The 19,281-nt window shown below is 42.1% G+C and overlaps 1 protein-coding gene across 1 annotated transcript; it reads left to right on the plus strand.

Annotated features, from left to right (window-relative positions):
• Positions 1-1,169: 1,169 nt before the first annotated feature.
• Positions 1,170-19,204, plus strand: ppp1r14c (protein phosphatase 1, regulatory (inhibitor) subunit 14C). The gene is made up of 4 exons (XM_083899054.1): positions 1,170-1,461; positions 15,545-15,628; positions 17,171-17,203; positions 18,496-19,204. The coding sequence occupies exons 1-4, from the start codon at positions 1,225-1,227 to the stop codon at positions 18,568-18,570; spliced, it is 429 nt and encodes a 142-aa protein (XP_083755180.1). The 5' UTR covers positions 1,170-1,224; the 3' UTR covers positions 18,571-19,204.
• Positions 19,205-19,281: the final 77 nt, after the last annotated feature.

Consider the following 19,281-nt stretch of genomic DNA (forward strand, 5'->3'; position numbering starts at 1 on the left):
AGGGTACTGGTTTCATATTTAAAAAAAAACATGAGGTGAGCAAATCCATCACTTTAATATCAGTCTGTATTCACAGACACAATATTTATGGATTAAAATAAATACACACAAACAGCAAGATTGGAATTTGGAAATAATAATATTATATATATAATTTCATCATAATTTTTCAGGTTTAATCAATCAATCAATCATCAAGTTTTATTTGTATAGCACTTTACAATAGCCAGACGGTACCCACAGTGCTTTACATAAAATCAATAAAATAATACATAAAAACAATATATAAAAACAATACATAAAAACAGAAAGCGCTACTAGTGCTGCAGGGTGTTAGAGGCCTTCTAAAAGTGCATAAAGTAGAAAACAGGTAAAATAAGTACACCTGAGAGAAGGACTACCCTAGTCAGAGTTAAAAGCCAATCTAAAAAAGTGTGTCTTCAGCTTCGATTTAAAAAGGCTGAGATCAGTAGTGGTGCGAATCTCAGAGGGCAGTCTGTTCCACAGCTTGTTAAATGTGAATATTTCCTGGTTTCTTTGCATCATATGACAAAGAAATCATTCATAAAACGATTTTCAGACCTCAATATCTTAATATTTTATTTATAAACCGTTAGTTTTATGTATTGATTCTCTGTGTCGCCAGTAGGGGGAGTTGCTAAGTTTGCCAAATATTAATTGAAAGATTTTTCTGTAAGTTTGCAAATCTGGTGTCTGCTTCCATGCAACAAAAAGTTCTCACATTTAGTTTTACAATTCGTATTCATGAATACCTTTAGTAGGTGTGTGAATGATCAATAATCATTATTATTGGCAGTAACAGAGGGCCCCATAATCCAAATTTTGCTCCTGGTCCCTACTGTCCAGACTAGATGCTCAGTGACCCTCAGGCAATTTGAATTGCGGCCCCATCTAAAGCCATGATGGGGCCTCATCAGTGTACTTTAAATGGGAGGATTGCGTCAGGAAGAACATCTCTATGCGCACTGAAATATATTCATTTTTGGGGTAAGGTTGACTATAATTTGTCTGTTGGAGGCGCTGCTGATGCTCATTTCTCGCTGCGTTAACTCCGCCTTCTGTCTCCGGCGCTGCGCTTTAAATAGCAGCTGTTTAAAAGCAGCGCTCCACTCTCTTGTCTGCAGCCGTACAGAGCGCAACATCTCTGAACGCTGCAGTCCACGCTCAGTCGTCTACACCTTAAAAAGAAATCACGTCCCTGCAATGTCGGCCGCCAGCACCGAGACTAGTGCCCCGCTGTCCACAGCCGGCAGCCGCGTCTTCTTCCAAGGCGCGCCCGGCGTGGGCTGCGTGGGCTCCGGACCCATCACCACCGGGGACGACCCGGTCCAGAAGAGGCAGGGCAAGGTGACGGTCAAGTATGACAGGAAAGAGCTGCGGAAAAGACTCGTCCTGGAGGAGTGGATCATCGAGCAGCTCAGCGAGTTGTACGACTGTGAGGTGAGTGGAACTGGCACAGACACCTAAGAGACCTTGGAGACAGGTAGAAAAAAAAAAACTGGTGCTGAATCCTTTGTTTTCTGTCAGTACCTAAATCAGGACTGCAGCATGGCTTTAATGGAGCACAGCATCATCCTCCGCTAGTGTAATAACGTGTTATTGGGTTTAGTGGCGGTGTCTTTGTCCTGCCTGTGCAGCACTGACTGTCTGTTTGCGGCTGATTTTGATGGCAGAAAAATGTCTGAAGCGACACAAAGCAGTCTGGTCGCTCTTTGGACTCAGATGCACTGTGTGTCCTCTCCTGCCTTGACAGTAGAGAGAGAGAGAGAGAGAGAGATGATGATGGTGACTATGATGAATGGCTGGTTCAATGAGGTCGAGAGAAACCGCATGTTTGCGCGCTTTTACGCACCAACATTTTACGGGGAAAAAACAGCTCGAGAGAAACGCGCTTTTACGCACCAAGATTTAACGAAACATACAGCACTGAGGTCGAGAGAAACCGCACGTCTGCGCGCTTTTACGCGCTTTTACGCACCGACATTGTTCGAAAAATACAGCATGTGAAAAAAATTTAATCTGGTTCATTTAAATACTGCGTCGTTGTCCTCGACACTAAAGGGTTTATTAAACCTTTAGAGCGTGATAGTGTGGTGCTTTCCCCACATTGGAATCTGTTGGCTTATCGTTTCTGTGGCGGATAATAATGACCTTATTAAAGGAGGATCTGTCGCCAGACGATACTGACAGCCTAATTATTATTTTTTGCGCTCTCACGTTCACAGGTCACATTCTTAAACATTTACAGAAGGGGAGAATGTGTGTGTGTGTGTGTGTGTGTGTGTGTGTGTGTGTGTGTGTGTGTGTGTGTGTGTGTGTGTGTATGCATAGGCAATATGCTGCCAGAGCCAAGTGGGGGGAGGTGTTGGGCTGGAGGACAGAGAGAGGAAAAGAAGGGCAGTGGGTTAAGGATGTGCTGATGCTGTGTGACTCTCTGCACCAGCCAATCATCTCCTCTGGCACTGACCCGCTTCCCTGCAGCAGAGGGTCTGCACAAACACTCACATATGTGCACTTACACACACACACACACACACACACATTACTATACATGTGTGCATCCACATGTGCATGCATCAGACTACGCCAAGTTGACAGTTATGTTTGCAGAGATATGCACACTGGAGAGTGTTTCAGCCTCATCATACACACTATAGTGTTCATGTGGTTATTTATTTATGTAAGATACTGCATTTCGGAACCACTGCAGTGTGTGTGTGTGTGCATGCACGCTTGTGTGTGTGTGAGTGTGTGTGCAGAGAGGAATCACCTGCACAAATCACAGCAAGACACTGCATGTCAACACGAAAACACATTAGTGTCTCAGTAGTTTGTCTCTTTAGAGCTTTAACGCACATTTCCATTACCAGATTTCAAATCTGGTGCTCCAAACGACATCCGTCTACTAGAACAGCGTCCTTTCTTGCCTGCGTTTAACCCTCAGCTGTTGTTTTTACATCTTTCTTTCCTCCACCTTTCTTCATGGCCCTGCCGTGGTCTCTCACTCAAGTTGAAAAGAGCCGTATAGCCTGTCAGAATATGAGAGTGGACTGGTTTACATTTCAAAGCTGGCCGGGCTCTTGGCCTTGTATTGGTCCGTTGTCAGCAGGTGTGCTTGATCTACACACACACACACACACACACACGCGCACACACACACACACACACACACACACACACACACACACACACACACACACACACACACACACACACACACACACACACACACACACACACTGCTCTGTTTGATGTTTCAAAGAGAGCTGGAGAGCACCAGCCCAATGTTGATTTCAGACGGTCACATCCCCAACCGTTTCTCTTTCAGTGGATGGATGGTTTTATATATCCGCAGGTGATTGCTCAAATTAAATTAACATTGATATTTAATAGCTGAAATCACAAGATACTTTCCCCCTGTGGTGGTTTCCAGATCCACAGAAAATCCATCTTTTTATGTCACTATTGTAACATTTCTGATTTCTCTGTAGTGATGGGAAATTCTGTCGTCCATGCTTCACTATCGATATTCCCCCGCAGCAAGATGCCTCCTCATGTCGTGTCTTTCACACGATATATTGGATAATATTACATGTAAATCCCCACTCCTCTGTGGTGTTGTTATCAGTCTCAGAGATTATCTGATATCATGCTGGTATTGCTGAAAAAGTGGCACAGCGCTGTTTGACAGTAGGGAGACAGGATTTCATGAAACAAGAACATTGTTAGTTTGAAACCATGCTGCCGTGGTGGATTGTTATCTGTGCCGTGCCTCAATCATCATGTTTGGTCACGTGATGTGGAAATCACAGCCACTTAATGTCCACTAACACCTCTATGTTTAGACTGTCATGTCTGCCAAACAGCAGCTGAATAGCATCAACCCCGAAAAAGCCTTTAAACACACGTCCATTCACGTCCATAGACACAGACATGAACACACACACACACACACACGAGGCCTGAAGGCAGTGCGCGCTGTCTGTGCTTGTGCACACATGAATAAGCTTCATTGAGTGGGGCTCTATCAAAGCGGAGCCATCAGAAAGTAGGGCAATACAGTGTCTCTGTCCCCTTATTCTGCGTTTTCCACTCCGACAGCACACAGAAAACGATGGAGTGAGTGAGACGACATCAGATTTACCTCTCCATCCGTCTCTGCCACTCTATTTTTCTCTCCCTCATACACACACACACACACACACTCACACACAGCAGCCTACATCGACCGTGTTACTCTCCGCACTCAGACAGACAGACTTATCAACGCGCTGACACATTCTGCCTTTTAATCAGACCGGAGTTGACCGCAGCATTAAAAGCATGTCGTTTACAGTCTAGTCCAGACTCTCACACTGGGAGAGGGAGAGTGGTCGATTTTCAGTTCCAGAGGTAGTGAAGAATTCCCACACAGTTGTGGAGAAGGTAAAGGTACATTCACATGCCAAAATTCCCATGCAAGCTTTTACAGGTAAAGGGAAGAAAAATGGCTTCAATTTTAAAATGGAGGAGACAAAGTTAAGACAAGAAGAAGAAGAGACAATAAGATACTTTTTGCCTATTCTTTACTGTATTTGTGTTGGGTGCTTGGTTATCACTCTTCGTCCCTCTTTATCTCGCTCTCTCTTTCTCTTCCTGAGCCAACTCTCCCCCCCCCCCCCTTCTCTATGTTCTTAAAAGCAAAATGAACAAGAGACAACATTTCCCAGGAGAGCAGAGAGGGGCATCCATCTCTGACACAACTCACCTTCTGCTATCCTATAGCTGAGAGAGAGAGAGACAGAGTGTATTCCAAGTTTCTGTGTTAGAAATCCATGTTCCGTCTACATGGAACGCACCATCAATCCCATTTCAGCCCTTAGCCCCTACCACTTAGCCCTGCCTCACATATGTGTGCGTAGGCTGTCCCAGTACGTGTGGAAGTAAAGCGATAAACCAAACCGTTTTTGGTTCCAGGTGGTACCTTTTTATAAAGGTTCCACCTGGAACCCTGAGTGTTACCAATAACCCTTTTATTATTCAGGAAAGGGATTTTAAAGGGTTCTCTGGATCAAAATGGTTCTTACTGGAACCATTAGTGTTACCGAGAACCCTTGAAAAACAAATGATTCCAGGTAGAACCACAGCCCTTGTAGAAGAACACTTTTGGAACCCTTATTTCTAAGAGTGTAGGATGACGTGTAAGTGCTAACTGGCCCTTTAAAGAAACATTTAACGGATGGCTATGAGATATTTCCCAAAATGAAACAAATTCATGGAAACTAATGTTACATAACTACGACCTGGTCCTGTTGCTGTTGGACGAAGTTCTTGCTGTGGGTCAGGCCGTGTTATTGAAGCATCTCCTAATGTTCTCTGGTATCAGGTTTTCACATGAAACAGACACAGAGTTATGATATTAATAGACTGAAATTGTACTCAATCAAGATATACCTTCACTCTAGCTGGAAGATGGTACACAGAAGAATAAGACAACGGATGGTAGAGCTCGGCATGCTACTAACTAGTCGAGCTGGTTCAAGTTAAACCAGAGCCGGCCTTATACTTTCAAGCTGAATGGGGGGCTTACCGCCACCTAGCAGAGTGGACGCGGAACACACTTTTCGTTCAATAAATTGATCCCCCACGCCACAAGTGCATGTACGCAGGGACACGAGCAGCGGTTCAAGTGAACGCCATAATCCTGCTACAACCATAGTTCAAGGTAGCTGTCAGTCAGTGTGTGTTGTGGACAAAGGATTGTAGGTTGCTGAGTTTTCCTCCCCTTAGGCACGACCGCTGAGTACTAAGTGGGAAATAAAAATGGGCATCTTCATCTGATTTTTTTTTCTTGCCTGTATCTCCCCCACCCCCACTCTCTCGCTCTCTCCTGTGCCCTTGTCAATAACCTCTCTCCCCCCTTGCTCGCCTTTCATGTTTTTTTTTTTCTTGCTGGGAAAGAGAATGGAGATGTATCATGTGAACCTCGTTGGGTAGCAGAGGACGAGCAAAACAGTGCAATTCAAGCCAAGTCATTAGCGAAACGTTCAATAGGTTTAGAAATAGCATGCAAGGGAATGAACACAGCAGGCACAGTGACAACACATAAGGCAGATGCCTAATGTTACCGTTCAGGTTATTGGATATACTGTACAACTATGTGCACATTATTATATACTGCAGACACATAGGTGGAAGCAGCATATGTTTAATGTTGCAGCTAAATGGTTGTCATTGCACTTTAAAATTTGCGTCTATATAATCACCGCCGACAGTTGATGGATGTGATCAGTTGAACAGATCTCACATTGATTGATGTCAGGAAGTAGGGTAAGCTTGATTTACGCCATCCATTTTAAGATGCACTCTAAAATTTAAAGGGGACATATTATGCAAAATCAACTTTTTAATCATTTAAATCCTTATATTTGGCACTCTGGTGGTCCTATCAGACAGCAAACTGTGAAATAAGATGACTTTTGTTAATGTTTTTGTGGTCCTCCTCAGTCTAAGTACAGGAGATGGAACACACGATGTTGACTTCCAGACTCATTGATCACTCAAAATGATCACTTTTCCAAATGCTAACTGCTGTTAGCTCCCAGTAGCCTCTATGGCTGATCTAATTTCCTGTCCCTTAAGTTTTGTTTTACTTTTTTTTTTAAGGTGGACCTAAAGAGATACTACTAAACCGAGCGTTCTGAACAGGTCTGTTTTGTCAGGGTGATTGAACTGCTGTGGTGCTTCATCCTTATGGTATTTTGACCAAAGCATGTCACAGACATGTTCATTAGGACACCAGGGAACTAGTTTAACTTGGAGAAATAGGGTATAATATGTCCCCTTTAAGGATTCCAGCCATTTAAGCTAAATTTGAATCATGTAATCATTTGGCATGTTTTCCACCAAACATTTTCTTGCTGGCAAATTTCACGTGACAACGGCCAAAACAACAACCCTGGTTAAGTGCTCAAAAATGTACAGTAGGTGCAAAATTGGCCAAAGAGGAGACCTGTGTGTCTGTGCTCGATTGCTCTTCCTTAAACTAGTACCCAGATGTCTTTCACAGTGAATTGAATTTGAATTGTGAGAACTGAATGTGAAAATATATTGAATTTTTCAAATGCAATGAATTAAAAAAAACAAAAAACAATACACATTCAAATGATGTGATTCAAATAAAAAAAATGTAATGCAATTATTCAAGTTTAGCAATTTAAATTCAAATGTAAATGATTCAAATGCAGTTTCTGGTGGCACATATTTCAGCCCATAGTGTCGACGAAGGTCGTTGCTGTTTGTTTGTGCGTGTGTGTGTGTGTGTGCTATGGAAGGCATTTAATCTGCCAGCCATTGAAATCGCGGCGACAGAAATAGTGACTTGCATCGGCGTCCGAGCACGTGTTGACACATTTCACGTCGCACCTGCACACACATTCGCGTGCTGCTAAACAAATCCGAGGTGTTGACAAGAGAGCCTTTTAGTGAGCGGGTACCCAGCAGCTGCTGAAACAGACAGCTATAAACAAACAAACAGGGGAAAGGTGTCAAATGTCTCTCTTTTAAAAAACAAAAACAAACCCAGGGACACAAAGTTGCAATGTGCCTTCATCATTCTCTGCTCTTTCCCTCCTCTCCGTTGTCTCAGCTTCAGCCTCTTCAAGACACCCACTCACCTGCTCCTTATCCTCTGCCGCCGCTCTCATTGTAATTCTCCCTCCAGCATTTGTCTGTCCGTGTGTGCGACTTTAACTTAAATGTAGATCGGACGTCGTTTTGTCTGTTGTTGACGATGCTAATCAAACATGACGAGTGGTTATTTGGGCTATGAGACGTCAACCAAACGTGTCCACATCAGTCAATATCAATAATTATCATAAGGGTCAAATTCACTGTTCACTGTGCTTGTTATTATGTCGATATATACACTACTGAGGAAAAGTATTTTGTAGTGATTGTTTTATCAATTACTGAAAAAATTTTAGACTTTTTTACTCTTTATTTTTTGTAATTGAGTATTGTATGTTTTGGGTAACATCTACTGCACGTCTGTCCGTCCAGGGAGTGGACCCCTCACCTGTGGTTCTCCCTAAGGTTCCTACCTATTTTTCCCTGTTATAAGGTTTTATTTCCCTGGTAGTTTTCCTTACCCTGGTCGAGGGTCTAAGGACAGAGGATGTTACCAACCCTGTGAAGCCCCCGTGAGACAAACTGTGTTTTGTAAACTGTGGGCTAAAGATTCATTGATCGATTGATCGATTACTTAATTCATCTTTGTTTTCTCAAACTAATTTCCAAATCCATCCAAAACCAAGATAATCAGCAGTGAGGTGAATCGTAACTGTAAAATACCATAATTGTAAGACCGTCAACTCGCCAACCAACCAAAATCAAATTAATATCAAAATCAAAAATCCGAAATAAAACCGTTTATCATAAAGGTTAATTGCTGGAGAGAAAAAAAAACAGAGCTGTACCCATTCATTGATTTCGTAGTTTTAGCAAGTTTTATTTGTCTTGATTATGTTTCATATTTATAATTTGACAGTTGCTATTGTGTGCAATGTAATTGAGCTTGTAGTTGTTATGTATATGCATTTACATTTTAATGTGTTATGTCATTTTAGCATGTAGTTTTAATGTGTTTGATCATATATATGATTAGGGGTTGATGTAAAAGCCCAACTACAGACAAGAGTTGCAAAACTATCAGTTGCATTTTTTTGTTCTGGAACTATATTAACTGTATTGTCTCTATTTAAATGATATTCTATTCCATCAGTCAGCTCTTATTCTAGTATATCCATTACATTTCTACATGGATAATGTGACAGACAATTGATCAACACTTTCAGCTTTTATCTCTCGCTTCTCGACTCTTCCTCTCTTCTCTTTAGGCCCTTGTGGTTTCCCACTCTATTAACCCTGCATTCTGTGTTTATGGGCTTAGCTGGACTTTTATAATGCTTGTCATAGTGGTTGTAGATATTACTGCCAACCCTGTGGAGGCTTATGAGTCTGCCTGCTGCCAAATGGATGAAGCAAAAAACATGAAGTGAAAAAAAAAACATGCTATAAAGGTATTAAATTGGAGCGTGCACTTTGCAATCATAGTCATAGTACTGTAGTTTCCTTTTTTTCCTAGTGAAATATTCTCCTCACATATTTCACGTGGGATGTCAGCTGCAAAGTTCAAAGATCGATTTAAAAAAAAACAGCCCAAGAACCAGCTGCAAAGTGTGTAACCAGAGCTGCAGAAGCCACCGAGGCTGTGAAAGAGGAGATGTTGACGTTTCACACTCGCACACTGATTTTCTTGTCTTCCTATGACATCTCTCCCCCATCCTGAGAGGAACCAGTTAATCACTGGTTTCACTGTCACAGTCCATAAACTGGCTGTGCACAAAACACTGACTCACTCTCTGTGGCTGGTCACTGTGAAAAGATGTAAAACACAGTCTGCATTCACACGTGTCTGACACACAGAGAGAGAGAAGGGGGGGATAAGAGAGAGAGAGGTAAAATGATTGTTTTGACTTTCAAAGTCAGAGGGGTGTGTTCAGGTCAGGGTGTGTTGTTTACTGCTGAGGAAACCTTTGCATGCGTCGAGTGACTCGAGTGCACATTGTGGAAGTGATCTATTAATGTCTTGATGAAACCAGTTGTCATGTTTGCCGAGTGACTGGGAGGCCAGCTTGGCTTGAGCCGTGGCTTGGCAGAGGGCAAAGGTCAACGCGGTCGCCAGCTATCAATACATCAGGCTGAGGCAGACGCTGTCGGGTAAATAAACAGTGAAAAGTATCACGGTGCCTGTGAACTGCAGAATGAAGAAATGGGGTGATGAAATATACCCTTGTAACATTTTATGATCTGTTTAACCAATTTCAACTTATTTGTTTAGTGAAATACAAGCATATAATTGTATTCCACTATACAATATACAATATACCAGGATACTGTGGTTTATATGTACAATTACATACAACAAGTTGGATATAACCTTAAATTGTAACCTAAAGCGGATTTTAACAACTGTAAAACATCCAAACAAACCTCTGGACAACATTCCCAGAACGTTCCCTTTTAGTTGTAAAAAATACAACCACACAGTAACGTTGTGTGGAAACCACGATGCAACCACAGGAGTTTCAGCTTTTGGTTCCCCCAACGTTCCCTCAACCTAACCCTGAGGGAAAGTTCTAACCAACTAACCTTAGGAGAACCGTGGGCTAACATTCTTTGAACATTGTGTGTTAGTAGGGACGCACATATAGAAGCTGTTGTAGGATGATGTTTAGCTCCTCATCAGGGGCTGCAGAGACGGAGGCAGTAAGAATAGTTACTAGTCTAAGCTTTGTCAATTGTGTGCTCCAAGTTTCCGTTGCTGCAAAAGTTTGTCGGTAATAATATTCGTTTGTTACCGTTCATCAAAGGATTGTCGCCTGACGGTGCTAACACCCCGTACAAGACCATCCAGACTCTTTTCGTGTGTTGATCCACGCTGGTGGAATGACCTACCAAGCAGCGCCCTGTCTACTTTAAAGAATATCTTGAAGACCTTTCCTAGACTCCTTCTATGTAGCTTATTCCTCTTTTGTAAGTCGCTAAATGCTTAAATATAATCTCCCCAAGATTATTTTGATGGCAAATCAATTTACGACAGGGTGAATGTCGCCCCTGTCAAAGCCTGAGCACTGCATATCTTCTGGTCAGTGCCACAAAGCAGAAAGATGCACAGATTGCCATTTTTTTTATTTATTGCGAATTGGGTCATGATCATTTTTGGCATCTTCAAAACTGCAATAGAAAACAGCTGAATCAGCGTGGGAACGACCTTGCTGCCGCAGCTAACTGTAGAGGAGCCACTGCATCAGTGTTGTGTGGTTTCAGCAAACTGCATTGCTGGAGGGCCAACGGGGAGGAGCTGGGAGATGAAGGAGGTAAGGGGTTAATGAGGAGGTAAAGAGCTCATGGTGTTACTGTTGTTAAGATTGTAGGTACGTTTAAAAAAAAAAAAACATCCTTTGTCCTCTCGTTCGTCGTAATCCTTTGAGCCTCCCATCGTTTTTTGTTGTCTTGTCACATTCCCCATCGTTATTTGTCACGTGTCACTTTCACACCCTCAACTCACTCCTAAGAGGAATTCATCCAACCTTGAGCTCCTCTTTGCTTTGATGTGACACAGCATTGGTGGCGCAGAGAGAGACAGAGAGAGAGGTAGAAAGCTGAGCTGTGTGAGGATGTGCTGCTTTTGCACAATCCTCCTCTTTCCTTCCTCTCTGCCTCATCATCACAGTGACACATGTACCAGTGCGCTCCCCATCTCCCTGTATCTCTATGTTCTCCTCTTACGTCGACCGATTGCTGCTCTCTTTGTTTCTTTTCACTCCCACTTCCGCTGACTCTTACCTTCCCCGTTTATCTCACATCTCCTCTGATATCCCATTGTTTGACTGAGTAAATCTTGTATCGTTACTTCCTTTCTTTCAAAATTCTCCTCACATTTCCACCGTCATGTTGCGATGATCATAAATACCAGTTAACTCTTCTTTGAAATTGGATCAGACAGTATTATCTGTTGTGTGCGAGATCCGTCAATGTCAGCCGCTTTTTTTGTCCGTACGCTGAGATACAGTCCGCTCGACTCAACGTTCCTGCTTGCATGAATTAAACACGCACGCAAACGTGTGCATTTGAAGAATGACCGGAGAGAAAATGACATCTGACTGACAGCGGTGTCACCTTGACACTTGACAGCTGCCATGATCCTCCAGACAAAATCATTTATCTACAGTAGCTCACACACAGTGACGCTACAGAATCGGGGGGGGGGGGACTTGGCTTTTAACTTGAGGGTTGCAGTTTTGAATCCCAACAAGTCTAGGGCAAATGGTACGTATAGTATAGTACATGTATAGTACAGTACGGATTAGGGTGAAACCCTTGGTAAAGGCTTGAATTACAACTGAGAACAGTACCTTTACTTGGCAGGTGCACCGACTGACAGACAACAAAGGAGGAAATCCAGCAGCTCGTTTTATTTTCTCCTCCATTTGTGGCTTTTTGCACCAACAAGACATCACGCATTGAAGGAGAGTAGACTGCAGGCATTGAAGAAACACCAGTTGTTGTGTTTCTGTCACCCAATCAGCTGATTGTCATTGGCCTAGCTCAATTCGGACCATACCATAACTCTGGTACCTCAAGGGAAGGGTACCAAAACATGGTTGGGGCCACTTATTTTGGTACTATTCTTAATGGAAGCGCTTACAAAAATACGGTAAAATAACCATTCCACTTGGTGGAAACACGCAATAAGATACATCTGTGCAAGCTACCCAATCTCCATTGATTGAATACACACCAGCATACTCCAGTATACTTTTAGTCCGCTTCCCAAGCCCGGATAAATGTCCGGGTTGTGTCAAGAAGAGCATCCGGCAAAAAAGTCTCCTCTAAATCATGTATGTAGATTACTGGAAAAGCAGGCGATCTGCTGTGGCGCCCTCTATAGAAGAAAAAAACAGTCCAATCACACTGAAATAATAGCAGAATTTCTTAAAGTATAATTAGTGTAATTCAAAGTCCAAAGTGGTTCCAAGTGGTGCACATTTATAGCGTTATGCTACGAAAGAAAACGCTCGCTGATCTGAGAGTCTCGTTATAACTGGTATTTCTGGTCATATCGAGTATAAATAGGCTGCAATAATAAATCACCAAGCCAAGTGAAACCGTTCCCTGTCATGAGGGGATTGCCTCTTTGTTTCACTTGAGTGTTTGAGTACAGTTTGTGGTGAGTCACAGGGTCAGGGCTGTTTTTACATTCGTTTTCATTCACCTCGCCAGACGAACCAGACTGAAAACGCTGCCGGCTCCTCAACTGTCGGTGAAAACAAGTCTAACACACACACACACACACAACAAACACATTGGTTGACTCTTTGTTTTTACCCCAGGACTCTCTTTTTGCTTGTAGACATGGTCTTAAAAACAAAGTCACTTTCATTGCAACAAACACACAGCTCCTTGTTATCTCTCGTGCACACATTATCCTCTTACACACAACACACACACATACACACTATCTCTTTTCCTGTTTTCCTCACTATGTCTTTATTCTGGATATAAACACACACACACACATTTGCTTTCATCTGCAGCTTCTGGGCTTCAGACACACACAAACACTCATTGCTTCACACTACATCCTCATGAACACTAATTTAGTGAAACATAAGAGAACATAAATACAATGATTTGCATCACAAAAAAAAAATGTTTTCCAGGCATTTCCTTATTTATTTATGTATTGTGTACTTTCTGCCGTCTTTATTTCACCATGAGCCAATGTGCCAAACCACTTCTCATGGTACCTCATGGTAGCATTATAAAATGTAGTGTTATTGCACTATAAATTCACCAAAGCACGGGTGAAATTTAGATGTAGTTTCATTTTTGTTGTAATTATTAATGAACCTTAGACAATATATATATTGTTTGTTCAATTTTTTCTCGCATTGTGTTACAATAAATCTACCTTTGCACATCAGAGTTGTTCACTCATACCTTTAGTTTTCACGGTATCAATGTTGTCTACAGAGAGTAAAACATTTGATGAACATAAAAGATAAATATCAGTATGAAGCGTGGTCAGTGAGTCTTAAAAACATGTTATTTTTCATTACTTTTTTTAATATTATAATATTATTAATTATTTTTATTTCTAAGAGTGTACTGGAAACAGTATTATACTCATCATTTTCCTTCCTTTAACCCATTTTTACTTTCTCTTTTCATCCCTTCACCCATTTATCCCTCTTTTCTTCAGTTTCCCATCTGTTTCTCATTTGCGTATATACAAATCTCAGTCCTCTCGCACACACACACACTACTAATATGATTAGTTGACAGGCTCTGATTTGTCCTGTCACGTCCCCACCTCTTCTCTCAACCTTTCCGTTTGTGATTCCTTAATGCTCTGTGATTTCAGAGCAGAGACCCTCTCACTAAGACGCAGAACAAGAGGTGGAAGGGGACGCCAGACTTGTCTGCAGAGACACGGAGACGCTTTAAATGGCAGTCATGTAAATGTCTCTTATAAGGGCTCAGAGATAGTGAACAAATGCAGATGAGATAATGCAGGTTTCATTGATGTCAAGTAAAAAAAGGTCTGGTCTCATGATTGGACTTTTATGCTTGAATTTCATTTTGATTGATATTATTATTATGATTATGATGTTCAAGTGTTTTATATGAGCAAGATTTAAAGGTGCATTATGTAATAAATCTAAAGCAACTGGCCATAAAATCCTCCTAATATGTCACAGAGACTCGGGAATAATATTCATATAACAAACTGAACTCACCAACAACAACAGTACAGCCAAAATATTTGCATTAAAATGTTTTGAAATCATGTTTTGGCATGTGGCGCCACCTACCGCCGTCTACCAATCATTGCAGTCAGTAGAGTCTCAGCTGCCGAGCAACCACGGGTTGCCAGTTAAGTCAGAAAAACGAAACCTAAAAGACCTTGGTATTTTGAATTTGAATGTAGTAACCGTTTTGGGCCACATTCTTACATATGGCACCTTTAATGTTATTAATTGTTAGACTTTTACTTGATCTTAGCGAGACTAACATCTCCAAAACATCTCACTCAATCTCCCAATGCTTTGTTTGTTCTTTGGCAAATATAAATGAAAGTTTCTGACCCAGAATCTCTACATTTTGGGAGGGAAAATCACTATGAAGTTGCAGAAAATTGCTTGCAAATGAACACTGGCTGAGGTTGCACTAATAAAACCCTTTTTTTCAATTGGGGAAAAGACAGACTGGGACTCCTGTTAATAAAACATCAAACGTTAATTACAGGCCTAAAGCAATTTTTTGGTTTGCTGCATTAAAGTGTGATACAGGGATGCCACCCACCACCCCGACTTTCACACCCTCACTTTGGCACCATGTGTTGCCGTCGGACTTAAATTTTGCCGCACACTTTCATCCAACGCGCACGTTTGCGAGGTAAACTCGAGTAGGACCGCAGTCCACTTCATCCAGCATGATGCTGGTGGTCACCACTCGGACACAGAAGCCACACTTGCGCGGGATTGCTAAGGCTTTACTTCCTAGAAAAGAAGAGTATGGAAGATCCCACAGTAGCTGGGAGGGAAAGCTTGATCCTCCCTGCATGCCTCTTCTGCACAAGCCTGTGGTGGAATAGAACGAACTAAGGAAACACGGGACCTTTGAAGTGGTTTAGAGCTGAAAACGGCCTCTAACCACTGAGCCACTAAGTGGCCCTGCCCTGGCGCAATGACATTTCCATATGATGTCTGCTTCTAATAGGCAAACATATGTTTGGGGCACTTTGGAGCTTTGAGAGAACAGTGTTTTGAATACAGACTTGTGCTGAGATGTGTAATTGGATTTGGAAAGGGGTTAGTGTCACCTTAAAGATAAAAAAAAAAGGATTATTATAATATGTGCCAATGTGTGCCTCTGTTGTAGCAACTCACTAACCAAGAGCATCTTTATGTTCCAGGAGGAGGAGATGCCAGAGGTGGAGATAGACATAGACGACCTGTTGGAGGTCACCAGCGATGACGAGAGAGCCAGCAAATTACAGGTACTGTACACCCCAGTGACTGGGACTGTCTCCATACCATGTCTTTAATTTGGAAGCACAACTGCAATAGAGAAGTGTTTCTGTATAGGGCATTAAGAGGTGAGAGGATGGTGTAATGTTTGCTACTGTTGTGGAAATTCTCTGCTGCTGGTGAAGAGTGAAATAGAGAACTTCTGCCGGCAAACAAGGTTTTATTTTCTTTGCAAGGAAAAGGTCAAACTTGACAGGAGTGATCCTAGCTGGAGAAAGACCCAGAGCAAAGTGAGCCCTCCACATTTATACCTGAGCAACTCCCCTTTCGCATTCCTCCAATAGAAAAAGAGTCTGCCTTTCCAGGCAGTGTTTTCACACCTCTTTGTCTACTTCTAGGTATCGGGGAGCCGACTCCCTGTGGATGTTGTAGGAAGGTGCAAGTTCAGGCTCGACATCCTTACAAAGTATACAACACACATTACAAAAAAAAAGGACCTAGTATCTTGTGTTAGAAAAGGCTCTAGCTTCTGAGACAAAGAAATTTAATTTGCCATTACACGACTCATAGACTGTATGTGAAAATGGACTGAAAACAAACTCCAGCTGTGAAGGCTGTATCAGTTTTTGAAACCAGAAGTTCACAGACGTCACCTGCGACCAGACACCAGCAGTCAATCACACTGGTGTCCACTCATACTTGCTGTGCTTTATCATCTATTTTCCTCTAAATGAGAACACAATTCACAAAATTTACATCACGTTCTATTGAAGAAGAGCTGAAAGAAGTGATTGAGACGATGAAGTTTTACTGATATTGTACATCAAGTGAGAAGTAAGCTCATTTCCCCATAGACTGTAATTCAGTTAACCAGCATCCATCCTGCGATCTAGGTCACTTTTCAGAGCAGGTGATTATGTCCATTTTTATCTACAGTCTATCATGCCACTAAGACTTTGGAGGACGATATGATTGAGTGAAACCTCCCGTTTAGTTGTACCCACTTTATCTTTTACATTTATTTCCAGAATACTAACCTCCAGCAAACAGTTGTTCCCCCTCAGCTGGTGGTTTTAACCACTCGTAGAGAAGGTTGTAAAAGTGTGCTCAGACAAAACAAGAAGCAGTGCATTTTGTGTTTATTGGCACCAACATCGGACATCAATGTTCAAATCGACTCTGTGCATGGAGGATCTAAATTGTGCCTCTTGTTTTGCCTAAACACACCTTAAGAGCAGCAGGTTTTCCAGAGAAGCACGGTGAGTCAGCGGAGGAACTGGTAGCACTGGTATCAAATTAAGTTAACGCTTGTTGTTTTGATTCTGTTGCCAAATTCCGGCACAAATCGAGGTTATTAAGTTAAACGTTTACTTTCCTTTTACTGTACTGGACAATAACGTTGAACATTTACTTGTCATTCAACGTGGCTTTCCACGTAATTGAAAGCCGTAGGAGAACTAAAGTGTAAAATGTCTATGTTTACATAAACAGAGAGTCCTGCTGCTGCAGCGACAAGCTTGAACACGTCTAATCCCCTCTACAACAACTCTTTGTTTCTTCTCTTCGCACAGGAATCGTTAATAGACTGCTACAAACCAACAGAGGTTAGTATGTTTCACGTCTGTCATCCATACATTCAGTATCAATGACTGTATGTTGATCCACCATGACCCAGATGACACACACTCTCATTACAATGTAACAAAGGCTTGAAAAGACTTAAACCTAAACACACACACACACTTACAAAGGACACTGTTTGACGTTTGTGAGTGCGTGAACGGGTGTGTTTTGCAAGTGTTTGTATTGTGTTGAGGTAAGGTGATTATAAGGTGACACGCAGACAAATCACATCACCTCCACATACATGCAAGGCGATGTTGTCCGGCCTGTACTCCCCCATCTGTCAACCTGCGTTCATTAGGTCATTAGGTCAGCCCGTTACAACCATTACAAGGTCATTCAGAGTGTCCAGCCTGGTCGACAACCGCTGATAGATACACACACACACACAGACACATACTGTGATCCCCTGAGTATGGAGAAACACAGACGCCATGTTGAGCTTCAGCTGGGGATAAACCGTGAAGAGAGAGAAAACACGGAGGTGGCGAAAGAATGAAAACCGTACACTTCAATGGGTGCTGATGGGAGTTATGTTGGATATAGAAGTCATTACAGAGAGATGGGAGACAGGGATTTATATACATATATATTTATAAAAAGGACAACTAGATGGAGAATGACAGACCATAGTAACCATAGGAGGCTGTCTATCAGTAATTGGGTCATGATGAGCAGTGTCCCTCCGGTGTAATGAGTGGGATAGCTTCCAGCACATTCTCCACCACACAGACTCATTTGTCCGTATTCGTACCGTCGTGCCGTTTGCTTGTTGCTGTACGTGTTTATTTTCCTGCTCTTCCGTATCACTTGTGGCTGTTTTTGTTCATGCATGGATGTTTCTGAGTCAGACTGCCCCCGTCCTAATTCCCTGCAGTACGAGCAATGCCAAAACATCTCTCTTTTTTGGCTGGATGAAGAATGAATTAGAAGCTGTTTTGTAATGGGTTATTTTTGGCGACGCGTCTGGCTTTAGAAGTTTCCCCTTTCAAAGGAATAGTTAAAGAATCCTCTGATTTCTTCCTGAGAATAGATCAAGATGAGGTCTGCCAACTGGACAAAAGAGTGTTTCCTAAAATATAAATTCTTAACGATCTCTATATTAATGACTCCGCACTAAATCAGGAATGACATCTACAGATTTTAATGCCCTCTTTACTGGCTCTGGCACAGTATTTAATAATCAGTTTTGATAGTTTAATTGTATGTTATTAACTAGTAGTGATGTGTTTTTTTTTCTCCGTCTAACTGTTTATGTCTTTCCTTCCTGCAGGACTTTGTCCGTGAGTTGCTGGGCAGGATAAGGGGGATGAGAAAACTCAGCGCACCAACCAAGAAGGGCCTATAATGGTGCGTCGTGTCAGCCGTCAATCAAACATACGCAAACGACATCATCCCGGCTCCACCTGCTTAACCCACTCAACATGGACTGTCGTCGCATTTAAATAACATTAATAACTACTCTGCAAGCCACAATCATGCAACCGTAAAATCCACGCGCATCATAGCCCCACGAGGTTCATTATATTATTAGACTGTTGAAAGGTACAGAGTAACAGCATAGGGAGAGTCACGAGAAAAAAAGGTCAAACCCAGTGACGTGAACACACCGCCTAATCCCACATCTCGGAGCCATTTTTAAGTCTTTTCAAGCTGATGCTATAATCTCAACAGCCATACAGACTTAGACACCAACAAGTCACATAAAGGGAAGGTGGGTTTTAAAAAAAATATTTGTACCGACGTAGGTGTGAAAATTAGCTCTAGCACTATGTAATCAGTGCTTCATGATTTTGTCTTTGCTGTTACTTCTTCTACTGTACGTTGACATTTACTGTTCACATGGTTTAAGTGTGGTAGTTGTTTGTTCTGTTGCCTACTTTTGCATTTTAGTCTTGCAAAATGTGAGGGACTCGTTTCATTTTCAGCACAACGACTTTGTCCTTTCGTGACGTGCGGTGTAAATCTTCCCCGGGAAGAGCGGTGACCATTTTAGGGGGTTCAACCGGGGGGGGGGGGGGGGGGGGTAAAATAGTGTGTGATGTGCTTTGCTTTTGAC

Source organism: Microchirus variegatus (assembly GCF_963457635.1).
Source record: "Microchirus variegatus genome assembly, chromosome: 12".
NCBI classification, from domain to species: domain Eukaryota; kingdom Metazoa; phylum Chordata; class Actinopteri; order Pleuronectiformes; family Soleidae; genus Microchirus; species Microchirus variegatus.